The sequence below is a fragment of the Lonchura striata genome, chromosome 4, assembly GCF_046129695.1.
Source record: "Lonchura striata isolate bLonStr1 chromosome 4, bLonStr1.mat, whole genome shotgun sequence".
NCBI classification, from domain to species: Eukaryota; Metazoa; Chordata; class Aves; order Passeriformes; family Estrildidae; genus Lonchura; species Lonchura striata.
The window spans coordinates 64,494,229-64,520,217 of NC_134606.1; the positions used below are offsets into that span (position 1 = coordinate 64,494,229).

A 25,989-nucleotide genomic window follows, 5' to 3' on the forward strand; every position below is an offset into this window, starting at 1 on the left:
CTTGGAATGCAAAGTTTTTAAAAATAATTTTAAGGGAAAATATATTGAAACTGGTTTGGATAGCATAATTTTAAAAAGCCAGTTTCAATACCTGTGCAGTAGCCACAAAGAAGATCTGCATCACTCATCTAAAAAGAAAGCAAGCTTTAGATTTGACATGCACATTTAGATTTTTTTTGTCATGTATAAAAGAAAGGAGAAAAAATACACTATGACAGTTTATCTTCAACTGCACATCACTTGAACCTTGAGTGAAGACTCTGCATTATTGAAGAGAACCAGCTGAGGCAGTGCAGCTCCAGGTTCACACATTATCAGAACCTTCGACTGCTCATTAAAAGCAGAAAATAGTGTGGCTGCCTCTGCGAGGCAACAGCGCATTCTCCTGCTGTCATTGCCACTGTCAGAGCAAAACTGGAACCAAGCCATCCCATTCCATCACAAGCACCCTTACGCTGCAAAGGTGGAGCCCTGATCTCAGGAATGCCATTTGTGGCAGAGGTTTTCCATGGGTGATGTCACACAGCTCTCTGTGATGCCACACTGACACCTCTGTGATGTCACAAATCTTTCTGTGATGTCACATGGACATCCTTGTGATGTTACACTAATATCTGTGATGCCACACAGCTCTCTGTGATGTCACACAACCTCCTCTGACATCACAATGACATCTCTATGATGTCACACTGACACCTTTGTGACGTTGCACAGCTCTCTGTGGTAACACATGGGCATCTGTGGTGTCACACAGCTCTCTGTGATGTCACAATGCCATCTGTGATGTCACACAAGCTCCTGTGATGTTACACAGACCTCTCTGTGATGTCACGCTGACATCTCTCTGATGTCACACAAGTGTAACAAGAAAAGAAATAGCTGAAGGAAAATTAGCAGTATTTTATTTGTCCTGAATCTAAGAATTTAGAACCTTCAATTTTTACAAACATGATTTGATACTAACTATAGGCAATGAAGTTTTCCATCCCCAGTAAAGAAAAGGATTTGGCCTGAACCACGGCTGCAGCACCCAAAGGATGTAACTGCTCTGCCAGGGGTTCTTCCATGGTCATGGCTCTCAGGTGCTCCAGCACGACCCCAGGCACAGGCACTGATGTTTCGAGGGCTACCTGCTGAGCATGGCCTAATCCACAGCCACAGAGGCTTCAGGTTTATCCCTGGGCCACAATCCCTTCTTGGCCATGGAAACAACCATGGCCACAGGTACTCTGAGAGATTCCTGCTCTGCCATGGGCTTATTCCCAGCCGCGGATGCCTGCGGGTGTCCTGCTCCTTTCTGGGCTCGTCCACAGGTCACAGATCCCTCAACTGGAGCTCACACCACTGGAGTTCCAGCAGCATAGAAACAGCAGCGATGTCCTGGCCTGGTCTCATGGATGATGGGAAGGCAAAGCAGGTTCTATTTCAGGGTTTTAAGTACAGTTTTGATCCTGTTCCTCGCAGAATACATCTGGAGCAGGTGTCCAGCTGTGAGACAAACAGAGACAGGGTGTGCTGGGTGAAGAATGGTGATGTACTGGTTTTCAAGGGGATAGGATCCATTTTCTTCCCAGGGAGCGGCAAAGAGGTGGGTTTGGATTCAGCACGGGAATGTGGTGGATAGCACACGGATGGCTTGGATGTTGCTGAGTGGGGCTTGCCCTCCTCAAGGACTTTGCAGTGGCACATTGGACAATCCATGTCCCGTGCTCTGCCAGCAAGGAGGTGAGACCATCAACATTCCCCTCCTCATCCCTGTGTCCTACGTAAAGAAGAATCTTCCACCCGCTCTGCTCCAGAGAGCTGGCAAGTGCCCCTAGGGAGCCCCCTCATCCCTCCTGGGGCACTGCGGAGGGCGGGGCCGAGGCAGGGCTGTGACTGCACAAAGGGGCAGAGCGCTGGCGTGAGGCAGGGCTGTGATGTCCCAGGGCTGTGCTGGCCGCAGCACTGTGACATCGCTGTGACATCACCGCGCTGTGGCTGTGTGAGACGGGCCAGCGCCCGCAGCTGCCAGTGCAGTCGCGACGGGACGTGCCGGAGCCATGGGTGACGGTGACGTCCTGCTGACCGTGCTTCTCCTGCTGCTGGCCGCCGTGGCTGTCTGGTGGGCCTTTGGCCACCGGCAACCGCGGGGCCGGCGGACACGGAGAGGGAAGTGGAGGAAGCACCCCAGGGTCCAGCCCAGAGGCTCACGGAGGAAGCGAGGAGCCCCTGCGGCTCCCAGGTTCCCCAGGCCTCGGGCGACTCCTGGCAAGCGGCCACGTGCTCCCGCCAGCCCCCTGGGCAGCCCCTGCAGCTGCGGCCCCTGCCTGGCAGAGGCCCGGGAGCTGCAGGAACTGATGCTGCACCTCGGGGATGGCAACAGGACACGTGACCCGCTCTATTCTGGGATGTGGCAGGCATTGTGGAAAGAACTGGAGGAGCTGCAGAACCAAGGCCACCTGCCCTGCTGTGGCTTAGCCAGCTCCTCCAGAAGCCTCCATCCCGTCCAGAGGCTGCTCCCAGCAAGTTTCTCCATCCCTGGGAGAGCCTCACGGCCTGCAAGGATGGCACAGCAGGGGAGAGACATCACCATCCATGCAGGAAGCTCAGGCTGTCAGAGACCCTGCATCCTGCCAGGAGCCTCTGCTATCTCTGACAGCCTCCATCCCTTGCAGAGGCTCAGTGAGACCTGTCAGCCTGCAGAAGGAGCAGAGCCCGTGGACAGGTCTCCCAGCTCCCTTGGACTGACGGACTACAACAACACGGGCGAAATCCTGAACCTTGGCATGGCAAGGGAAAGCCCAGAAGTCCAACTGGGAGCCCAGCCCGATGCAGGGGAGCCTGCTCAGGAGCAGCTGGCGGGGCAGCAAGCGTCCTGGAGCCAGCAGTGGGCATCCCACAGCAGCCAGGACAGCCAGGACGCTCTTCTGGTTCTGCCCGCCAGCAACAGCCCCAGCCTGGTGGTGGAGACGGGCCTCCAGACAGCACGGAGGTTCCTCCATCTGCAGGAAGCTGCCCCAAGACAGCCCTCGAGTGCTGCCAAGGCCTTTCTAGTAGCAGGTGAGATCTCCCGAGGAGCTGCCTGCGGCTCCCCCGGGGCTCTGGAGGGGCGCGGCCAGGCCAGGCCAGGGCCCCTGCGAGCAGCCTAGTCGCCGGCTGTTTCCAGTGCCTCCGACGGCACGGCTTGAAAAAGCCCTGTCTGCCTTGCAGCCGCTCCTGGCATCCCCCTGTGCCAAGGCTCGGGCTGCAGCCCCGGCCGTCGTCAGGAGCAGAGCCCAGCCCACGCCGCCGGGGACAGCGACGGTGCCGCCCTGCCCCGCTGCCCCGGGGCTGCCGCAGCCGCCTGTGCGCGCTGCCCCGGCCCGGCTCTGCCGCTCGCCAGCCCGGCGGCTGCAGGGCGGTGGCCGCTGCCCGGCGCGCAGCAGGAAGCAGGTGAGAGCGCGGCGGCCGCGGGGGCCCGGCCCGCTTCACTCGCGGGCACTTGCGGGGGGTTCTGGGCGCAAGGCTGATGGCTTCTCTCGGCCGCAGGGCAACAGAGGCAGCGGCAGGAGCTGTACCTGTGGGGCCCGCAGCTGGGCAGCGGCGGCTTCAGCACCGTCTACTCGGGCATCCGCCTCTCGGACGGGAGCCCGGTGAGTGGCCGCCACGGCCGGGCGGGGCAGGAGGGGCAGCGGCGGGGAGCGGCAGGGCTGGAGCTCAGCCCTCCTCTCTCCGTGGCTCGCAGGTGGCCATCAAACGCGTGGCCCGGGAGAGCGTCCTGCAGTGGGACGAGCTGGTGAGTGAACGGGGCCAGCGGGACAGAGCGGGGCGTGGCGGGCAGGGAGAATCCCGGGGCGGGCTCAGCGTGCGGAGCCGCAGCCCCGCGGGCCTGGGCACACCGGAGAGCGGAGCTGGGGCCGGGCAGCGGCAGCCCCGAGCATCCCCCGGGCGGGAGGAAGCGCAAGCGCCTGGGAGGCTGCGCCAGGGGGCACTGGGGCATCCCGGGCAGGGCGCAGCGCAGCCCCAGGGCTGCTGCAGCAGCAGCAGCAGCAGCAGCAGCAGGCTGCTGCAGGCACTGACTTTCTCCTGCTCACAGCCCGACGGCACCCGCGTGCCCTTGGAGGTGGTGCTCATGGAGAAGGTGGGCTCTGGCTGCCAGAATATCATCCAGCTCCTCGATTGGTTTGAGCTGCCGGACAGCTTTGTGCTAGTGCTGGAGCGTCCGGAGGCATCGCAGGATCTCCTGCAGTTCCTGCAGGAGCAGGGCTGCCTGTGCGAGGAGCAGGCGCGCTGGCTTTTCTGCCAGGTGCTGGAGGCCGTGCGGCACTGCACCGCCTGCGGCGTCCTGCACCGGGACATCAAGCCAGAGAACCTCCTGGTGAACCCGGAGAGCGGCCACCTGAAGCTCATTGACTTCGGCTGCGGCACCTTCCTCCAGGAGCGGGCCTTCACGGGGTTTGCCGGTGAGCCCATGGCCTGAGCCCTGCTCCCGGTGCCAGGCACCGCACGGCCCCGTTCCCTCCTGGGCTGCGGGCTGCGTCCTTCAGCCAGCCGCCTTTAGGCACGGGGCGGATGCCGAGCCCCAGGAGCCGGCTGCCGGCCCTGCCGACAGAGGGGGGGCAAAAGCGGCTCCCGGCCCCTGGGCTCAGCGGGCCCACGAGGGCCTGGGCTGCTCCGCTGGCCTTCTTGGCCTTGCGGAATGGTTTCGTGCCTTTGGCCAGCTGGCTGGGGGACGCGGGGTGGCCTCGGGGGGAAGCTGTGGCCACGGCTGCAGCCCCTGCCTCGGGCCGGAGGCCGGCGCCAGGCTCTGGAAGGCAGCAGCCTGCGCCCGGCCAGCGCCGCCTGTCTCCCCTAGGAACGCGCGTGTACAGCCCGCCCGAGTGGATCTGGCTCGGCTGCTACCACGGCCACGCGGCCACCATCTGGTCCCTGGGCGTGCTGCTGTACGTCATGGTCTGCGGGAGCCTCCCCTTCCAGGATGAGCCTGACATCGTGCTGGGCAAGCTCGTCTTCCGGCAGCAGCTCTCTCCAGGTGGGTGTCCGGCCTCAAGCCGGCGGGCTTTGGCAGCTGGCGGCGCGCAGCTCGGCGCGGCCCTCACCAGCTCCGCGGGACGTGGATCTGCCCTCCAGGGCCGGCCGCAGGAGGGGCCCGTGCCGACGGGGTCAGCGCGGCACGGGCGGCCGGAGGAGGCGGCCGTGTCCCGCCGTGCCGCTCTCCCGCGTGGGGCAGAGCCGGTCGGGAGCCCGGCACGGCCCAGAGCCCGGCACAACATGGCCCGGGCCCCACGGGCGACGGGGGCAGCTGGGCAGGAGACTCTGCCAGTGACCGGCGCTTTCTGCCTTCTCTCCCCAGAGCTCCAGCACCTGATCCGATGGTGTTTGGCCAAGCACCCTGCGGACAGGCCGGAGCTGGAGGAGATCTCATGCCACCCTTGGGTGCGGGGCCGGCGCTTTTCATGCCTTGCCGGAGCCTCTGCAGCACCAATTTAGCGAGTCCCGCGCAGGACTGAGAAGCCGAAAAATAAAACAGCAAACCCATTGAGGTGTGTCAAGGGGCTGGTTCTTTTCAGCAACTTCAGCTAAAGAAACGTCTTGGGCAAGGGGGGAATCAGAGTGCTGCCTTCAGCCTTTGTCAAGCTTTCCATGCCTGCCCTCCCGGCTGGTTCTTTATATCTTCCAGCTCAGGCCGTAGTGCGGGTAGGAGGGGCTTTGCCTAGCCAAGAAATGCGGCAGTGGAACAACAGCTGCTCTTGCAAAGTGGCAGGGCTTCTTGGTGTCTCTTGAAGTGACACACAGGTCCATGTGTGCATTCCAGGGGTTATTTGGTTTCAGGGACAGAGACGTTCCTCTCTTAGCAGAACTCTGAGGAGAGCCAGAAGCTACAAAATATCATTTCAGGTTGAGCCCTGCTGAACTCTTTTTCTTTCTTCCTATGAAATGGGAGGCAGGGCTAGGCAGTTCTCTGGGATTCTCGCTGAAGGAGCTGCTTCTCTCGGAATCCCGCAAAGAGAGAGCTGCTCTGTCTCCCAAAAAGGTACCACTTTATACCATAAAAGAGTGCTTGGCTTCCCCCTCTGGGTGGAGCATCTCAAATTGGGATGGTGTTACGTTACCGGGCCTGCAGTGAGCCAGTCAATGGCCCATTAACAAACGATTACCTCTTCAGAGCAAACCATCGTTCTTGCAAGAGATAATAAACCTGCCCAACCTCCAACAGATGGCAAATAGAATACAAGCTTATCTTACAAACCAGGACAACTACTTTATAGAGAGGTAGCGGTTATAACCAATACTTATTAGATTTTTTGTGTTGTTTCGATTTATACTATGGCAAGATGATAAAATATGTATTTGACATTACCTTGGAATGCAAAGTTTTTAAAAATAATTTTAAGGGAAAATATATTGAAACTGGTTTGGATAGCATAATTTTAAAAAGCCAGTTTCAATACCTGTGCAGTAGCCACAAAGAAGATCTGCATCACTCATCTAAAAAGAAAGCAAGCTTTAGATTTGACATGCACATTTAGATTTTTTTTGTCATGTATAAAAGAAAGGAGAAAAAATACACTATGACAGTTTATCTTCAACTGCACATCACTTGAACCTTGAGTGAAGACTCTGCATTATTGAAGAGAACCAGCTGAGGCAGTGCAGCTCCAGGTTCACACATTATCAGAACCTTCGACTGCTCATTAAAAGCAGAAAATAGTGTGGCTGCCTCTGCGAGGCAACAGCGCATTCTCCTGCTGTCATTGCCACTGTCAGAGCAAAACTGGAACCAAGCCATCCCATTCCATCACAAGCACCCTTACGCTGCAAAGGTGGAGCCCTGATCTCAGGAATGCCATTTGTGGCAGAGGTTTTCCATGGGTGATGTCACACAGCTCTCTGTCATGCCACACTGACACCTCTGTGATGTCACAAATCTTTCTGTGATGTCACAAATCTCTCTGTGATGTCACATGGACATCCTTGTGATGTTACACTAATATCTGTGATGCCACACAGCTCTCTGTGATGTCACACAACCTCCTCTGACATCACAATGACATCTCTATGATGTCACACTGACACCTTTGTGACGTTGCACAGCTCTCTGTGGTAACACATGGGCATCTGTGGTGTCACACAGCTCTCTGTGATGTCACAATGCCATCTGTGATGTCACACAAGCTCCTGTGATGTTACACAGACCTCTCTGTGATGTCACGCTGACATCTCTCTGATGTCACACAAGTGTAACAAGAAAAGAAATAGCTGAAGGAAAATTAGCAGTATTTTATTTGTCCTGAATCTAAGAATTTAGAACCTTCAATTTTTACAAACATGATTTGATACTAACTATAGGCAATGAAGTTTTCCATCCCCAGTAAAGAAAAGGATTTGGCCTGAACCACGGCTGCAGCACCCCCAAGGATGTAACTGCTCTGCCAGGGGTTCTTCCATGGTCATGGCTCTCAGGTGCTCCAGCACGACCCCAGGCACAGGCACTGATGTTTCGAGGGCTACCTGCTGAGCATGGCCTAATCCACAGCCACAGAGGCTTCAGGTTTATCCCTGGGCCACAATCCCTTCTTGGCCATGGAAACAACCATGGCCACAGGTACTCTGAGAGATTCCTGCTCTGCCATGGGCTTATTCCCAGCCGCGGATGCCTGCGGGTGTCCTGCTCCTTTCTGGGCTCGTCCACAGGTCACAGATCCCTCAACTGGAGCTAACACCACTGGAGTTCCAGCAGCATAGAAACAGCAGCGATGTCCTGGCCTGGTCTCATGGATGATGGGAAGGCAAAGCAGGTTCTATTTCAGGGTTTTAAGTGCAGTTTTGATCCTGTTCCTCGCAGAATACATCTGGAGCAGGTGTCCAGCTGTGAGACAAACAGAGACAGGGTGTGCTGGGTGAAGAATGGTGATGTACTGGTTTTCAAGGGGATAGGATCCATTTTCTTCCCAGGCAGCGGCAAAGAGCTGGGTTTGGATTCAGCACGGGAATGTGGTGGATAGCACACGGATGGCTTGGATGTTGCTGAGCGGGGCTTGCCCTCCTCAAGGACTTTGCAGTGGCACATTGGACAATCCATGTCCCGTGCTCTGCCAGCAAGGAGGTGAGACCATCAACATTCCCCTCCTCATCCCTGTGTCCTACGTAAAGAAGAATCTTCCACCCGCTCTGCTCCAGAGAGCTGGCAAGTGCCCCTAGGGAGCCCCCTCATCCCTCCTGGGGCACTGCGGAGGGCGGGGCCGAGGCAGGGCTGTGACTGCACAAAGGGGCAGAGCGCTGGCGTGAGGCAGGGCTGTGATGTCCCAGGGCTGTGCTGGCCGCAGCACTGTGACATCGCTGTGACATCACCGCGCTGTGGCTGTGTGAGACGGGCCAGCGCCCGCAGCTGCCAGTGCAGTCGCGACGGGACGTGCCGGAGCCATGGGTGACGGTGACGTCCTGCTGACCGTGCTTCTCCTGCTGCTGGCCGCCGTGGCTGTCTGGTGGGCCTTTGGCCACCGGCAACCGCGGGGCCGGCGGACACGGAGAGGGAAGTGGAGGAAGCACCCCAGGGTCCAGCCCAGAGGCTCACGGAGGAAGCGAGGAGCCCCTGCGGCTCCCAGGTTCCCCAGGCCTCGGGCGACTCCTGGCAAGCGGCCACGTGCTCCCGCCAGCCCCCTGGGCAGCCCCTGCAGCTGCGGCCCCTGCCTGGCAGAGGCCCGGGAGCTGCAGGAACTGATGCTGCACCTCGGGGATGGCAACAGGACACGTGACCCGCTCTATTCTGGGATGTGGCAGGCATTGTGGAAAGAACTGGAGGAGCTGCAGAACCAAGGCCACCTGCCCTGCTGTGGCTTAGCCAGCTCCTCCAGAAGCCTCCATCCCGTCCAGAGGCTGCTCCCAGCAAGTTTCTCCATCCCTGGGAGAGCCTCACGGCCTGCAAGGATGGCACAGCAGGGGAGAGACATCACCATCCATGCAGGAAGCTCAGGCTGTCAGAGACCCTGCATCCTGCCAGGAGCCTCTGCTATCTCTGACAGCCTCCATCCCTTGCAGAGGCTCAGTGAGACCTGTCAGCCTGCAGAAGGAGCAGAGCCCGTGGACAGGTCTCCCAGCTCCCTTGGACTGACGGACTACAACAACACGGGCGAAATCCTGAACCTTGGCATGGCAAGGGAAAGCCCAGAAGTCCAACTGGGAGCCCAGCCCGATGCAGGGGAGCCTGCTCAGGAGCAGCTGGCGGGGCAGCAAGCGTCCTGGAGCCAGCAGTGGGCATCCCACAGCAGCCAGGACAGCCAGGACGCTCTTCTGGTTCTGCCCGCCAGCAACAGCCCCAGCCTGGTGGTGGAGACGGGCCTCCAGACAGCACGGAGGTTCCTCCATCTGCAGGAAGCTGCCCCAAGACAGCCCTCGAGTGCTGCCAAGGCCTTTCTAGTAGCAGGTGAGATCTCCCGAGGAGCTGCCTGCGGCTCCCCCGGGGCTCTGGAGGGGCGCGGCCAGGCCAGGCCAGGGCCCCTGCGAGCAGCCTAGTCGCCGGCTGTTTCCAGTGCCTCCGACGGCACGGCTTGAAAAAGCCCTGTCTGCCTTGCAGCCGCTCCTGGCATCCCCCTGTGCCAAGGCTCGGGCTGCAGCCCCGGCCGTCGTCAGGAGCAGAGCCCAGCCCACGCCGCCGGGGACAGCGACGGTGCCGCCCTGCCCCGCTGCCCCGGGGCTGCCGCAGCCGCCTGTGCGCGCTGCCCCGGCCCGGCTCTGCCGCTCGCCAGCCCGGCGGCTGCAGGGCGGTGGCCGCTGCCCGGCGCGCAGCAGGAAGCAGGTGAGAGCGCGGCGGCCGCGGGGGCCCGGCCCGCTTCACTCGCGGGCACTTGCGGGGGGTTCTGGGCGCAAGGCTGATGGCTTCTCTCGGCCGCAGGGCAACAGAGGCAGCGGCAGGAGCTGTACCTGTGGGGCCCGCAGCTGGGCAGCGGCGGCTTCAGCACCGTCTACTCGGGCATCCGCCTCTCGGACGGGAGCCCGGTGAGTGGCCGCCACGGCCGGGCGGGGCAGGAGGGGCAGCGGCGGGGAGCGGCAGGGCTGGAGCTCAGCCCTCCTCTCTCCGTGGCTCGCAGGTGGCCATCAAACGCGTGGCCCGGGAGAGCGTCCTGCAGTGGGACGAGCTGGTGAGTGAACGGGGCCAGCGGGACAGAGCGGGGCGTGGCGGGCAGGGAGAATCCCGGGGCGGGCTCAGCGTGCGGAGCCGCAGCCCCGCGGGCCTGGCCACACCGGAGAGCGGAGCTGGGGCCGGGCAGCGGCAGCCCCGAGCATCCCCCGGGCGGGAGGAAGCGCAAGCGCCTGGGAGGCTGCGCCAGGGGGCACTGGGGCATCCCGGGCAGGGCGCAGCGCAGCCCCAGGGCTGCTGCAGCAGCAGCAGCAGCAGCAGCAGCAGGCTGCTGCAGGCACTGACTTTCTCCTGCTCACAGCCCGACGGCACCCGCGTGCCCTTGGAGGTGGTGCTCATGGAGAAGGTGGGCTCTGGCTGCCAGAATATCATCCAGCTCCTCGATTGGTTTGAGCTGCCGGACAGCTTTGTGCTAGTGCTGGAGCGTCCGGAGGCATCGCAGGATCTCCTGCAGTTCCTGCAGGAGCAGGGCTGCCTGTGCGAGGAGCAGGCGCGCTGGCTTTTCTGCCAGGTGCTGGAGGCCGTGCGGCACTGCACCGCCTGCGGCGTCCTGCACCGGGACATCAAGCCAGAGAACCTCCTGGTGAACCCGGAGAGCGGCCACCTGAAGCTCATTGACTTCGGCTGCGGCACCTTCCTCCAGGAGCGGGCCTTCACGGGGTTTGCCGGTGAGCCCATGGCCTGAGCCCTGCTCCCGGTGCCAGGCACCGCACGGCCCCGTTCCCTCCTGGGCTGCGGGCTGCGTCCTTCAGCCAGCCGCCTTTAGGCACGGGGCGGATGCCGAGCCCCAGGAGCCGGCTGCCGGCCCTGCCGACAGAGGGGGAGCAAAAGCGGCTCCCGGCCCCTGGGCTCAGCGGGCCCACGAGGGCCTGGGCTGCTCCGCTGGCCTTCTTGGCCTTGCGGAATGGTTTCGTGCCTTTGGCCAGCTGGCTGGGGGACGCGGGGTGGCCTCGGGGGGAAGCTGTGGCCACGGCTGCAGCCCCTGCCTCGGGCCGGAGGCCGCCGCCAGGCTCTGGAAGGCAGCAGCCTGCGCCCGGCCAGCGCCGCCTGTCTCCCCTAGGAACGCGCGTGTACAGCCCGCCCGAGTGGATCTGGCTCGGCTGCTACCACGGCCACGCGGCCACCATCTGGTCCCTGGGCGTGCTGCTGTACGTCATGGTCTGCGGGAGCCTCCCCTTCCAGGATGAGCCTGACATCGTGCTGGGCAAGCTCGTCTTCCGGCAGCAGCTCTCTCCAGGTGGGTGTCCGGCCTCAAGCCGGCGGGCTTTGGCAGCTGGCGGCGCGCAGCTCGGCGCGGCCCTCACCAGCTCCACGGGACGTGGATCTGCCCTCCAGGGCCGGCCGCAGGAGGGGCCCGTGCCGACGGGGTCAGCGCGGCACGGGCGGCCGGAGGAGGCGGCCGTGTCCCGCCGTGCCGCTCTCCCGCGTGGGGCAGAGCCGGTCGGGAGCCCGGCACGGCCCAGAGCCCGGCACAACATGGCCCGGGCCCCACGGGCGACGGGGGCAGCTGGGCAGGAGACTCTGCCAGTGACCGGCGCTTTCTGCCTTCTCTCCCCAGAGCTCCAGCACCTGATCCGATGGTGTTTGGCCAAGCACCCTGCGGACAGGCCGGAGCTGGAGGAGATCTCATGCCACCCTTGGGTGCGGGGCCGGCGCTTTTCATGCCTTGCCGGAGCCTCTGCAGCACCAATTTAGCGAGTCCCGCGCAGGACTGAGAAGCCGAAAAATAAAACAGCAAACCCATTGCGGTGTGTCAAGGGGCTGGTTCTTTTCAGCAACTTCAGCTAAAGAAACGTCTTGGGCAAGGGGGGAATCAGAGTGCTGCCTTCAGCCTTTGTCAAGCTTTCCATGCCTGCCCTCCCGGCTGGTTCTTTATATCTTCCAGCTCAGGCCGTAGTGCGGGTAGGAGGGGCTTTGCCTAGCCAAGAAATGCGGCAGTGGAACAACAGCTGCTCTTGCAAAGTGGCAGGGCTTCTTGGTGTCTCTTGAAGTGACACACAGGTCCATGTGTGCATTCCAGGGGTTATTTGGTTTCAGGGACAGAGACGTTCCTCTCTTAGCAGAACTCTGAGGAGAGCCAGAAGCTACAAAATATCATTTCAGGTTGAGCCCTGCTGAACTCTTTTTCTTTCTTCCTATGAAATGGGAGGCAGGGCTAGGCAGTTCTCTGGGACTCTCGCTGAAGGAGCTGCTTCTCTCGGAATCCCGCAAAGAGAGAGCTGCTCTGTCTCCCAAAAAGGTACCACTTTATACCATAAAAGAGTGCTTGGCTTCCCCCTCTGGGTGGAGCATCTCAAATTGGGATGGTGTTACGTTACCGGGCCTGCAGTGAGCCAGTCAATGGCCCATTAACAAACGATTACCTCTTCGGAGCAAACCATCGTTCTTGCAAGAGATAATAAACCTGCCCAACCTCCAACAGATGGCAAATAGAATACAAGCTTATCTTACAAACCAGGACAACTACTTTATAGAGAGGTAGCGGTTGTAACCAATACTTATTAGATTTTTTTTGTTGTTTCGATTTATACTATGGCAAGATGATAAAATATGTATTTGACATTACCTTGGAATGCAAAGTTTTTAAAAATAATTTTAAGGGAAAATATATTGAAACTGGTTTGGATAGCATAATTTTAAAAAGCCAGTTTCAATACCTGTGCAGTAGCCACAAAGAAGATCTGCATCACTCATCTAAAAAGAAAGCAAGCTTTAGATTTGACATGCACATTTAGATTTTTTTTGTCATGTATAAAAGAAAGGAGAAAAAATACACTATGACAGTTTATCTTCAACTGCACATCACTTGAACCTTGAGTGAAGACTCTGCATTATTGAAGAGAACCAGCTGAGGCAGTGCAGCTCCAGGTTCACACATTATCAGAACCTTCGACTGCTCATTAAAAGCAGAAAATAGTGTGGCTGCCTCTGCGAGGCAACAGCGCATTCTCCTGCTGTCATTGCCACTGTCAGAGCAAAACTGGAACCAAGCCATCCCATTCCATCACAAGCACCCTTACGCTGCAAAGGTGGAGCCCTGATCTCAGGAATGCCATTTGTGGCAGAGGTTTTCCATGGGTGATGTCACACAGCTCTCTGTGATGCCACACTGACACCTCTGTGATGTCACAAATCTTTCTGTGATGTCACATGGACATCCTTGTGATGTTACACTAATATCTGTGATGCCACACAGCTCTCTGTGATGTCACACAACCTCCTCTGACATCACAATGACATCTCTATGATGTCACACTGACACCTTTGTGACGTTGCACAGCTCTCTGTGGTAACACATGGGCATCTGTGGTGTCACACAGCTCTCTGTGATGTCACAATGCCATCTGTGATGTCACACAAGCTCCTGTGATGTTACACAGACCTCTCTGTGATGTCACGCTGACATCTCTCTGATGTCACACAAGTGTAACAAGAAAAGAAATAGCTGAAGGAAAATTAGCAGTATTTTATTTGTCCTGAATCTAAGAATTTAGAACCTTCAATTTTTACAAACATGATTTGATACTAACTATAGGCAATGAAGTTTTCCATCCCCAGTAAAGAAAAGGATTTGGCCTGAACCACGGCTGCAGCACCCCCAAGGATGTAACTGCTCTGCCAGGGGTTCTTCCATGGTCATGGCTCTCAGGTGCTCCAGCACGACCCCAGGCACAGGCACTGATGTTTCGAGGGCTACCTGCTGAGCATGGCCTAATCCACAGCCACAGAGGCTTCAGGTTTATCCCTGGGCCACAATCCCTTCTTGGCCATGGAAACAACCATGGCCACAGGTACTCTGAGAGATTCCTGCTCTGCCATGGGCTTATTCCCAGCCGCGGATGCCTGCGGGTGTCCTGCTCCTTTCTGGGCTCGTCCACAGGTCACAGATCCCTCAACTGGAGCTAACACCACTGGAGTTCCAGCAGCATAGAAACAGCAGCGATGTCCTGGCCTGGTCTCATGGATGATGGGAAGGCAAAGCAGGTTCTATTTCAGGGTTTTAAGTACAGTTTTGATCCTGTTCCTCGCAGAATACATCTGGAGCAGGTGTCCAGCTGTGAGACAAACAGAGACAGGGTGTGCTGGGTGAAGAATGGTGATGTACTGGTTTTCAAGGGGATAGGATCCATTTTCTTCCCAGGCAGCGGCAAAGAGCTGGGTTTGGATTCAGCACGGGAATGTGGTGGATAGCACACGGATGGCTTGGATGTTGCTGAGCGGGGCTTGCCCTCCTCAAGGACTTTGCAGTGGCACATTGGACAATCCATGTCCCGTGCTCTGCCAGCAAGGAGGTGAGACCATCAACATTCCCCTCCTCATCCCTGTGTCCTACGTAAAGAAGAATCTTCCACCCGCTCTGCTCCAGAGAGCTGGCAAGTGCCCCTAGGGAGCCCCCTCATCCCTCCTGGGGCACTGCGGAGGGCGGGGCCGAGGCAGGGCTGTGACTGCACAAAGGGGCAGAGCGCTGGCGTGAGGCAGGGCTGTGATGTCCCAGGGCTGTGCTGGCCGCAGCACTGTGACATCGCTGTGACATCACCGCGCTGTCGCTGTGTGAGACGGGCCAGCGCCCGCAGCTGCCAGTGCAGTCGCGACGGGACGTGCCGGAGCCATGGGTGACGGTGACGTCCTGCTGACCGTGCTTCTCCTGCTGCTGGCCGCCGTGGCTGTCTGGTGGGCCTTTGGCCACCGGCAACCGCGGGGCCGGCGGACACGGAGAGGGAAGTGGAGGAAGCGCCCCAGGGTCCAGCCCAGAGGCTCACGGAGGAAGCGAGGAGCCCCTGCGGCTCCCAGGTTCCCCAGGCCTCGGGCGACTCCTGGCAAGCGGCCACGTGCTCCCGCCAGCCCCCTGGGCAGCCCCTGCAGCTGCGGCCCCTGCCTGGCAGAGGCCCGGGAGCTGCAGGAACTGATGCTGCACCTCGGGGATGGCAACAGGACACGTGACCCGCTCTATTCTGGGATGTGGCAGGCATTGTGGAAAGAACTGGAGGAGCTGCAGAACCAAGGCCACCTGCCCTGCTGTGGCTTAGCCAGCTCCTCCAGAAGCCTCCATCCCGTCCAGAGGCTGCTCCCAGCAAGTTTCTCCATCCCTGGGAGAGCCTCACGGCCTGCAAGGATGGCACAGCAGGGGAGAGACATCACCATCCATGCAGGAAGCTCAGGCTGTCAGAGACCCTGCATCCTGCCAGGAGCCTCTGCTATCTCTGACAGCCTCCATCCCTTGCAGAGGCTCAGTGAGACCTGTCAGCCTGCAGAAGGAGCAGAGCCCGTGGACAGGTCTCCCAGCTCCCTTGGACTGACGGACTACAACAACACGGGCGAAATCCTGAACCTTGGCATGGCAAGGGAAAGCCCAGAAGTCCAACTGGGAGCCCAGCCCGATGCAGGGGAGCCTGCTCAGGAGCAGCTGGCGGGGCAGCAAGCGTCCTGGAGCCAGCAGTGGGCATCCCACAGCAGCCAGGACAGCCAGGACGCTCTTCTGGTTCTGCCCGCCAGCAACAGCCCCAGCCTGGTGGTGGAGACGGGCCTCCAGACAGCACGGAGGTTCCTCCATCTGCAGGAAGCTGCCCCAAGACAGCCCTCGAGTGCTGCCAAGGCCTTTCTAGTAGCAGGTGAGATCTCCCGAGGAGCTGCCTGCGGCTCCCCCGGGGCTCTGGAGGGGCGCGGCCAGGCCAGGCCAGGGCCCCTGCGAGCAGCCTCGTCGCCGGCTGTTTCCAGTGCCTCCGACGGCACGGCTTGAAAAAGCCCTGTCTGCCTTGCAGCCGCTCCTGGCATCCCCCTGTGCCAAGGCTCGGGCTGCAGCCCCGGCCGTCGTCAGGAGCAGAGCCCAGCCCACGCCGCCGGGGACAGCGACGGTGCCGCCCTGCCCCGCTGCCCCGGGGCTGCCGCAGCCGCCTGTGCGCGCTGCCCCGGCCCGGCTCTGCCGCTCGCCAGCCCGGCGGCTGCAGGGCGGTGGCCGCTGCCCGGCGCGCAGCAGGAAGCAGGTGAGAGCGCGGCGGCCGCGGGGGCCCGGCCCGCTTCACTCGCGGGCACTTGCGGGGGGTTCTGGGCGCAAGGCTGATGGCTTCTCTCGGCCGCAGGGCAACAGAGGCAGCGGCAGGAGCTGTACCTGTGGGGCCCGCAGCTGGGCAGCGGCGGCTTCAGCACCGTCTACTCGGGCATCCGCCTCTCGGACGGGAGCCCGGTGAGTGGCCGCCACGGCCGGGCGGGGCAGGAGGGGCAGCGGCGGGGAGCGGCAGGGCTGGAGCTCAGCCCTCCTCTCTCCGTGGCTCGCAGGTGGCCATCAAACGCGTGGCCCGGGAGAGCGTCCTGCAGTGGGACGAGCTGGTGAGTGAACGGGGCCAGCGGGACAGAGCGGGGCGTGGCGGGCAGGGAGAATCCCGGGGCGGGCTCAGCGTGCGGAGCCGCAGCCCCGCGGGCCTGGGCACACCGGAGAGCGGAGCTGGGGCCGGGCAGCGGCAGCCCCGAGCATCCCCCGGGCGGGAGGAAGCGCAAGCGCCTGGGAGGCTGCGCCAGGGGGCACTGGGGCATCCCGGGCAGGGCGCAGCGCAGCCCCAGGGCTGCTGCAGCAGCAGCAGCAGCAGCAGCAGCAGGCTGCTGCAGGCACTGACTTTCTCCTGCTCACAGCCCGACGGCACCCGCGTGCCCTTGGAGGTGGTGCTCATGGAGAAGGTGGGCTCTGGCTGCCAGAATATCATCCAGCTCCTCGATTGGTTTGAGCTGCCGGACAGCTTTGTGCTAGTGCTGGAGCGTCCGGAGGCATCGCAGGATCTCCTGCAGTTCCTGCAGGAGCAGGGCTGCCTGTGCGAGGAGCAGGCGCGCTGGCTTTTCTGCCAGGTGCTGGAGGCCGTGCGGCACTGCACCGCCTGCGGCGTCCTGCACCGGGACATCAAGCCAGAGAACCTCCTGGTGAACCCGGAGAGCGGCCACCTGAAGCTCATTGACTTCGGCTGCGGCACCTTCCTCCAGGAGCGGGCCTTCACGGGGTTTGCCGGTGAGCCCATGGCCTGAGCCCTGCTCCCGGTGCCAGGCACCGCACGGCCCCGTTCCCTCCTGGGCTGCGGGCTGCGTCCTTCAGCCAGCCGCCTTTAGGCACGGGGCGGATGCCGAGCCCCAGGAGCCGGCTGCCGGCCCTGCCGACAGAGGGGGGGCAAAAGCGGCTCCCGGCCCCTGGGCTCAGCGGGCCCACGAGGGCCTGGGCTGCTCCGCTGGCCTTCTTGGCCTTGCGGAATGGTTTCGTGCCTTTGGCCAGCTGGCTGGGGGATGCGGGGTGGCCTCGGGGGGAAGCTGTGGCCACGGCTGCAGCCCCTGCCTCGGGCCGGAGGCCGCCGCCAGGCTCTGGAAGGCAGCAGCCTGCGCCCGGCCAGCGCCGCCTGTCTCCCCTAGGAACGCGCGTGTACAGCCCGCCCGAGTGGATCTGGCTCGGCTGCTACCACGGCCACGCGGCCACCATCTGGTCCCTGGGCGTGCTGCTGTACGTCATGGTCTGCGGGAGCCTCCCCTTCCAGGATGAGCCTGACATCGTGCTGGGCAAGCTCGTCTTCCGGCAGCAGCTCTCTCCAGGTGGGTGTCCGGCCTCAAGCCGGCGGGCTTTGGCAGCTGGCGGCGCGCAGCTCGGCGCGGCCCTCACCAGCTCCGCGGGACGTGGATCTGCCCTCCAGGGCCGGCCGCAGGAGGGGCCCGTGCCGACGGGGTCAGCGCGGCACGGGCGGCCGGAGGAGGCGGCCGTGTCCCGCCGTGCCGCTCTCCCGCGTGGGGCAGAGCCGGTCGGGAGCCCGGCACGGCCCAGAGCCCGGCACAACATAGCCCGGGCCCCACAGGCGACGGGGGCAGCTGGGCAGGAGACTCTGCCAGTGACCGGCGCTTTCTGCCTTCTCTCCCCAGAGCTCCAGCACCTGATCCGATGGTGTTTGGCCAAGCACCCTGCGGACAGGCCGGAGCTGGAGGAGATCTCATGCCACCCTTGGGTGCGGGGCCGGCGCTTTTCATGCCTTGCCGGAGCCTCTGCAGCACCAATTTAGCGAGTCCCGCGCAGGACTGAGAAGCCGAAAAATAAAACAGCAAACCCATTGCGGTGTGTCAAGGGGCTGGTTCTTTTCAGCAACTTCAGCTAAAGAAACGTCTTGGGCAAGGGGGGAATCAGAGTGCTGCCTTCAGCCTTTGTCAAGCTTTCCATGCCTGCCCTCCCGGCTGGTTCTTTATATCTTCCAGCTCAGGCCGTAGTGCGGGTAGGAGGGGCTTTGCCCAGCCAAGAAATGCGGCAGTGGAACAACAGCTGCTCTTGCAAAGTGGCAGGGCTTCTTGGTGTCTCTTGAAGTGACACACAGGTCCACGTGTGCATTCCAGGGGTTATTTGGTTTCAGGGACAGAGACGTTCCTCTCTTAGCAGAACTCTGAGGAGAGCCAGAAGCTACAAAATATCATTTCAGGTTGAGCCCTGCTGAACTCTTTTTCTTTCTTCCTATGAAATGGGAGGCAGGGCTAGGCAGTTCTCTGGGACTCTCGCTGAAGGAGCTGCTTCTCTCGGAATCCCGCAAAGAGAGAGCTGCTCTGTCTCCCAAAAAGGTACCACTTTATACCATAAAAGAGTGCTTGGCTTCCCCCTCTGGGTGGAGCATCTCAAATTGGGATGGTGTTACGTTACCGGGCCTGCAGTGAGCCAGTCAATGGCCCATTAACAAACGATTACCTCTTCGGAGCAAACCATCGTTCTTGCAAGAGATAATAAACCTGCCCAACCTCCAACAGATGGCAAATAGAATACAAGCTTATCTTACAAACCAGGACAACTACTTTATAGAGAGGTAGCGGTTGTAACCAATACTTATTAGATTTTTTTTGTTGTTTCGATTTATACTATGGCAAGATGATAAAATATGTATTTGACATTACCTTGGAATGCAAAGTTTTTAAAAATAATTTTAAGGGAAAATATATTGAAACTGGTTTGGATAGCATAATTTTAAAAAGCCAGTTTCAATACCTGTGCAGTAGCCACAAAGAAGATCTGCATCACTCATCTAAAAAGAAAGCAAGCTTTAGATTTGACATGCACATTTAGATTTTTTTTGTCATGTATAAAAGAAAGGAGAAAAAATACACTATGACAGTTTATCTTCAACTGCACATCACTTGAACCTTGAGTGAAGACTCTGCATTATTGAAGAGAACCAGCTGAGGCAGTGCAGCTCCAGGTTCACACATTATCAGAACCTTCGACTGCTCATTAAAAGCAGAAAATAGTGTGGCTGCCTCTGCGAGGCAACAGCGCATTCTCCTGCTGTCATTGCCACTGTCAGAGCAAAACTGGAACCAAGCCATCCCATTCCATCACAAGCACCCTTACGCTGCAAAGGTGGAGCCCTGATCTCAGGAATGCCATTTGTGGCAGAGGTTTTCCATGGGTGATGTCACACAGCTCTCTGTCATGCCACACTGACACCTCTGTGATGTCACAAATCTTTCTGTGATGTCACATGGACATCCTTGTGATGTTACACTAATATCTGTGATGCCACACAGCTCTCTGTGATGTCACACAACCTCCTCTGACATCACAATGACATCTCTATGATGTCACACTGACACCTTTGTGACGTTGCACAGCTCTCTGTGGTAACACATGGGCATCTGTGGTGTCACACAGCTCTCTGTGATGTCACAATGCCATCTGTGATGTCACACAAGCTCCTGTGATGTTACACAGACCTCTCTGTGATGTCACGCTGACATCTCTCTGATGTCACACAAGTGTAACAAGAAAAGAAATAGCTGAAGGAAAATTAGCAGTATTTTATTTGTCCTGAATCTAAGAATTTAGAACCTTCAATTTTTACAAACATGATTTGATACTAACTATAGGCAATGAAGTTTTCCATCCCCAGTAAAGAAAAGGATTTGGCCTGAACCACGGCTGCAGCACCCCCAAGGATGTAACTGCTCTGCCAGGGGTTCTTCCATGGTCATGGCTCTCAGGTGCTCCAGCACGACCCCAGGCACAGGCACTGATGTTTCGAGGGCTACCTGCTGAGCATGGCCTAATCCACAGCCACAGAGGCTTCAGGTTTATCCCTGGGCCACAATCCCTTCTTGGCCATGGAAACAACCATGGCCACAGGTACTCTGAGAGATTCCTGCTCTGCCATGGGCTTATTCCCAGCCGCGGATGCCTGCGGGTGTCCTGCTCCTTTCTGGGCTCGTCCACAGGTCACAGATCCCTCAACTGGAGCTAACACCACTGGAGTTCCAGCAGCATAGAAACAGCAGCGATGTCCTGGCCTGGTCTCATGGATGATGGGAAGGCAAAGCAGGTTCTATTTCAGGGTTTTAAGTGCAGTTTTGATCCTGTTCCTCGCAGAATACATCTGGAGCAGGTGTCCAGCTGTGAGACAAACAGAGACAGGGTGTGCTGGGTGAAGAATGGTGATGTACTGGTTTTCAAGGGGATAGGATCCATTTTCTTCCCAGGCAGCGGCAAAGAGCTGGGTTTGGATTCAGCACGGGAATGTGGTGGATAGCACACGGATGGCTTGGATGTTGCTGAGCGGGGCTTGCCCTCCTCAAGGACTTTGCAGTGGCACATTGGACAATCCATGTCCCGTGCTCTGCCAGCAAGGAGGTGAGACCATCAACATTCCCCTCCTCATCCCTGTGTCCTACGTAAAGAAGAATCTTCCACCCGCTCTGCTCCAGAGAGCTGGCAAGTGCCCCTAGGGAGCCCCCTCATCCCTCCTGGGGCACTGCGGAGGGCGGGGCCGAGGCAGGGCTGTGACTGCACAAAGGGGCAGAGCGCTGGCGTGAGGCAGGGCTGTGATGTCCCAGGGCTGTGCTGGCCGCAGCACTGTGACATCGCTGTGACATCACCGCGCTGTGGTTGTGTGAGACGGGCCAGCGCCCGCAGCTGCCAGTGCAGTCGCGACGGGACGTGCCGGAGCCATGGGTGACGGTGACGTCCTGCTGACCGTGCTTCTCCTGCTGCTGGCCGCCGTGGCTGTCTGGTGGGCCTTTGGCCACCGGCAACCGCGGGGCCGGCGGACACGGAGAGGGAAGTGGAGGAAGCGCCCCAGGGTCCAGCCCAGAGGCTCACGGAGGAAGCGAGGAGCCCCTGCGGCTCCCAGGTTCCCCAGGCCTCGGGCGACTCCTGGCAAGCGGCCACGTGCTCCCGCCAGCCCCCTGGGCAGCCCCTGCAGCTGCGGCCCCTGCCTGGCAGAGGCCCGGGAGCTGCAGGAACTGATGCTGCACCTCGGGGATGGCAACAGGACACGTGAGCCACTCTATTCTGGGATGTGGCAGGCATTGTGGAAAGAACTGGAGGAGCTGCAGAACCAAGGCCACCTGCCCTGCTGTGGCTTAGCCAGCTCCTCCAGAAGCCTCCATCCCGTCCAGAGGCTGCTCCCAGCAAGTTTCTCCATCCCTGGGAGAGCCTCACGGCCTGCAAGGATGGCACAGCAGGGGAGAGACATCACCATCCATGCAGGAAGCTCAGGCTGTCAGAGACCCTGCATCCTGCCAGGAGCCTCTGCTATCTCTGACAGCCTCCATCCCTTGCAGAGGCTCAGTGAGACCTGTCAGCCTGCAGAAGGAGCAGAGCCCGTGGACAGGTCTCCCAGCTCCCTTGGACTGACGGACTACAACAACACGGGCGAAATCCTGAACCTTGGCATGGCAAGGGAAAGCCCAGAAGTCCAACTGGGAGCCCAGCCCGATGCAGGGGAGCCTGCTCAGGAGCAGCTGGCGGGGCAGCAAGCGTCCTGGAGCCAGCAGTGGGCATCCCACAGCAGCCAGGACAGCCAGGACGCTCTTCTGGTTCTGCCCGCCAGCAACAGCCCCAGCCTGGTGGTGGAGACGGGCCTCCAGACAGCACGGAGGTTCCTCCATCTGCAGGAAGCTGCCCCAAGACAGCCCTCGAGTGCTGCCAAGGCCTTTCTAGTAGCAGGTGAGATCTCCCGAGGAGCTGCCTGCGGCTCCCCCGGGGCTCTGGAGGGGCGCGGCCAGGCCAGGCCAGGGCCCCTGCGAGCAGCCTAGTCGCCGGCTGTTTCCAGTGCCTCCGACGGCACGGCTTGAAAAAGCCCTGTCTGCCTTGCAGCCGCTCCTAGCATCCCCCTGTGCCAAGGCTCGGGCTGCAGCCCCGGCCGTCGTCAGGAGCAGAGCCCAGCCCACGCCGCCGGGGACAGCGACGGTGCCGCCCTGCCCCGCTGCCCCGGGGCTGCCGCAGCCGCCTGTGCGCGCTGCCCCGGCCCGGCTCTGCCGCTCGCCAGCCCGGCGGCTGCAGGGCGGTGGCCGCTGCCCGGCGCGCAGCAGGAAGCAGGTGAGAGCGCGGCGGCCGCGGGGGCCCGGCCCGCTTCACTCGCGGGCACTTGCGGGGGGTTCTGGGCGCAAGGCTGATGGCTTCTCTCGGCCGCAGGGCAACAGAGGCAGCGGCAGGAGCTGTACCTGTGGGGCCCGCAGCTGGGCAGCGGCGGCTTCAGCACCGTCTACTCGGGCATCCGCCTCTCGGACGGGAGCCCGGTGAGTGGCCGCCACGGCCGGGCGGGGCAGGAGGGGCAGCGGCGGGGAGCGGCAGGGCTGGAGCTCAGCCCTCCTCTCTCCGTGGCTCGCAGGTGGCCATCAAACGCGTGGCCCGGGAGAGCGTCCTGCAGTGGGACGAGCTGGTGAGTGAACGGGGCCAGCGGGACAGAGCGGGGCGTGGCGGGCAGGGAGAATCCCGGGGCGGGCTCAGCGTGCGGAGCCGCAGCCCCGCGGGCCTGGACACACCGGAGAGCGGAGCTGGGGCCGGGCAGCGGCAGCCCCGAGCATCCCCCGGGCGGGAGGAAGCGCAAGCGCCTGGGAGGCTGCGCCAGGGGGCACTGGGGCATCCCGGGCAGGGCGCAGCGCAGCCCCAGGGCTGCTGCAGCAGCAGCAGCAGCAGCAGCAGCAGGCTGCTGCAGGCACTGACTTTCTCCTGCTCACAGCCCGACGGCACCCGCGTGCCCTTGGAGGTGGTGCTCATGGAGAAGGTGGGCTCTGGCTGCCAGAATATCATCCAGCTCCTCGATTGGTTTGAGCTGCCGGACAGCTTTGTGCTAGTGCTGGAGCGTCCGGAGGCATCGCAGGATCTCCTGCAGTTCCTGCAGGAGCAGGGCTGCCTGTGCGAGGAGCAGGCGCGCTGGCTTTTCTGCCAGGTGCTGGAGGCCGTGCGGCACTGCACCGCCTGCGGCGTCCTGCACCGGGACATCAAGCCAGAGAACCTCCTGGTGAACCCGGAGAGCGGCCACCTGAAGCTCATTGACTTCGGCTGCGGCACCTTCCTCCAGGAGCGGGCCTTCACGGGGTTTGCCGGTGAGCCCATGGCCTGAGCCCTGCTCCCGGTGCCAGGCACCGCACGGCCCCGTTCCTTCCTGGGCTGCGGGCTGCGTCCTTCAGCCAGCCGCCTTTAGGCACGGGGCGGATGCCGAGCCCCAGGAGCCGGCTGCCGGCCCTGCCGACAGAGGGGGGGCAAAAGCGGCTCCCGGCCCCTGGGCTCAGCGGGCCCACGAGGGCCTGGGCTGCTCCGCTGGCCTTCTTGGCCTTGCGGAATGGTTTCGTGCCTTTGGCCAGCTGGCTGGGGGACGCGGGGTGGCCTCGGGGGGAAGCTGTGGCCACGGCTGCAGCCCCTGCCTCGGGCCGGAGGCCGCCGCCAGGCTCTGGAAGGCAGCAGCCTGCGCCCGGCCAGCGCCGCCTGTCTCCCCTAGGAACGCGCGTGTACAGCCCGCCCGAGTGGATCTGGCTCGGCTGCTACCACGGCCACGCGGCCACCATCTGGTCCCTGGGCGTGCTGCTGTACGTCATGGTCTGCGGGAGCCTCCCCTTCCAGGATGAGCCTGACATCGTGCTGGGCAAGCTCGTCTTCCGGCAGCAGCTCTCTCCAGGTGGGTGTCCGGCCTCAAGCCGGCGGGCTTTGGCAGCTGGCGGCGCGCAGCTCGGCGCGGCCCTCACCAGCTCCGCGGGACGTGGATCTGCCCTCCAGGGCCGGCCGCAGGAGGGGCCCGTGCCGACGGGGTCAGCGCGGCACGGGCGGCCGGAGGAGGCGGCCGTGTCCCGCCGTGCCGCTCTCCCGCGTGGGGCAGAGCCGGTCGGGAGCCCGGCACGGCCCAGAGCCCGGCACAACATAACCCGGGCCCCACAGGCGACGGGGGCAGCTGGGCAGGAGACTCTGCCAGTGACCGGCGCTTTCTGCCTTCTCTCCCCAGAGCTCCAGCACCTGATCCGATGGTGTTTGGCCAAGCACCCTGCGGACAGGCCGGAGCTGGAGGAGATCTCATGCCACCCTTGGGTGCGGGGCCGGCGCTTTTCATGCCTTGCCGGAGCCTCTGCAGCACCAATTTAGCGAGTCCCGCGCAGGACTGAGAAGCCGAAAAATAAAACAGCAAACCCATTGCGGTGTGTCAAGGGGCTGGTTCTTTTCAGCAACTTCAGCTAAAGAAACGTCTTGGGCAAGGGGGGAATCAGAGTGCTGCCTTCAGCCTTTGTCAAGCTTTCCATGCCTGCCCTCCCGGCTGGTTCTTTATATCTTCCAGCTCAGGCCGTAGTGCGGGTAGGAGGGGCTTTGCCCAGCCAAGAAATGCGGCAGTGGAACAACAGCTGCTCTTGCAAAGTGGCAGGGCTTCTTGGTGTCTCTTGAAGTGACACACAGGTCCACGTGTGCATTCCAGGGGTTATTTGGTTTCAGGGACAGAGACGTTCCTCTCTTAGCAGAACTCTGAGGAGAGCCAGAAGCTACAAAATATCATTTCAGGTTGAGCCCTGCTGAACTCTTTTTCTTTCTTCCTATGAAATGGGAGGCAGGGCTAGGCAGTTCTCTGGGACTCTCGCTGAAGGAGCTGCTTCTCTCGGAATCCCGCAAAGAGAGAGCTGCTCTGTCTCCCAAAAAGGTACCACTTTATACCATAAAAGAGTGCTTGGCTTCCCCCTCTGGGTGGAGCATCTCAAATTGGGATGGTGTTACGTTACCGGGCCTGCAGTGAGCCAGTCAATGGCCCATTAACAAACGATTACCTCTTCGGAGCAAACCATCGTTCTTGCAAGAGATAATAAACCTGCCCAACCTCCAACAGATGGCAAATAGAATACAAGCTTATCTTACAAACCAGGACAACTACTTTATAGAGAGGTAGCGGTTGTAACCAATACTTATTAGATTTTTTTTGTTGTTTCGATTTATACTATGGCAAGATGATAAAATATGTATTTGACATTACCTTGGAATGCAAAGTTTTTAAAAATAATTTTAAGGGAAAATATATTGAAACTGGTTTGGATAGCATAATTTTAAAAAGCCAGTTTCAATACCTGTGCAGTAGCCACAAAGAAGATCTGCATCACTCATCTAAAAAGAAAGCAAGCTTTAGATTTGACATGCACATTTAGATTTTTTTTGTCATGTATAAAAGAAAGGAGAAAAAATACACTATGACAGTTTATCTTCAACTGCACATCACTTGAACCTTGAGTGAAGACTCTGCATTATTGAAGAGAACCAGCTGAGGCAGTGCAGCTCCAGGTTCACACATTATCAGAACCTTCGACTGCTCATTAAAAGCAGAAAATAGTGTGGCTGCCTCTGCGAGGCAACAGCGCATTCTCCTGCTGTCATTGCCACTGTCAGAGCAAAACTGGAACCAAGCCATCCCATTCCATCACAAGCACCCTTACGCTGCAAAGGTGGAGCCCTGATCTCAGGAATGCCATTTGTGGCAGAGGTTTTCCATGGGTGATGTCACACAGCTCTCTGTGATGCCACACTGACACCTCTGTGATGTCACAAATCTTTCTGTGATGTCACATGGACATCCTTGTGATGTTACACTAATATCTGTGATGCCACACAGCTCTCTGTGATGTCACACAACCTCCTCTGACATCACAATGACATCTCT

The 25,989-nt window shown here is 60.1% G+C and overlaps 4 protein-coding genes across 4 annotated transcripts; all 4 read left to right on the top strand.

The window, feature by feature from the left end:
- The first annotated feature begins 1,214 nt into the window (after positions 1-1,214).
- LOC144246165 (serine/threonine-protein kinase pim-1-like) lies at positions 1,215-6,660 on the top strand. The gene is made up of 8 exons (XM_077782624.1): positions 1,215-1,224; positions 1,314-1,490; positions 3,511-3,614; positions 3,707-3,757; positions 4,058-4,424; positions 4,817-4,993; positions 5,315-5,419; positions 6,605-6,660. Exons 1-8 carry the CDS (start codon positions 1,215-1,217, stop codon positions 6,658-6,660), a joined length of 1,047 nt encoding a protein of 348 aa, XP_077638750.1.
- An 897-nt stretch (positions 6,661-7,557) lies between these two features.
- LOC144246166 (serine/threonine-protein kinase pim-1-like) lies at positions 7,558-13,003 on the top strand. The gene is made up of 7 exons (XM_077782625.1): positions 7,558-7,567; positions 9,854-9,957; positions 10,050-10,100; positions 10,401-10,767; positions 11,160-11,336; positions 11,658-11,762; positions 12,948-13,003. Exons 1-7 carry the CDS (start codon positions 7,558-7,560, stop codon positions 13,001-13,003), a joined length of 870 nt encoding a protein of 289 aa, XP_077638751.1.
- Positions 13,004-13,880: 877 nt separating this feature from the next.
- On the top strand, positions 13,881-19,326 carry LOC144246167 (serine/threonine-protein kinase pim-1-like). The gene is made up of 7 exons (XM_077782626.1): positions 13,881-13,890; positions 16,177-16,280; positions 16,373-16,423; positions 16,724-17,090; positions 17,483-17,659; positions 17,981-18,085; positions 19,271-19,326. The coding sequence occupies exons 1-7, from the start codon at positions 13,881-13,883 to the stop codon at positions 19,324-19,326; spliced, it is 870 nt and encodes a 289-aa protein (XP_077638752.1).
- Positions 19,327-20,203: 877 nt separating this feature from the next.
- LOC144246168 (serine/threonine-protein kinase pim-1-like) lies at positions 20,204-25,649 on the top strand. Its single transcript, XM_077782627.1, has 7 exons — positions 20,204-20,213; positions 22,500-22,603; positions 22,696-22,746; positions 23,047-23,413; positions 23,806-23,982; positions 24,304-24,408; positions 25,594-25,649. Exons 1-7 carry the CDS (start codon positions 20,204-20,206, stop codon positions 25,647-25,649), a joined length of 870 nt encoding a protein of 289 aa, XP_077638753.1.
- Positions 25,650-25,989: the final 340 nt, after the last annotated feature.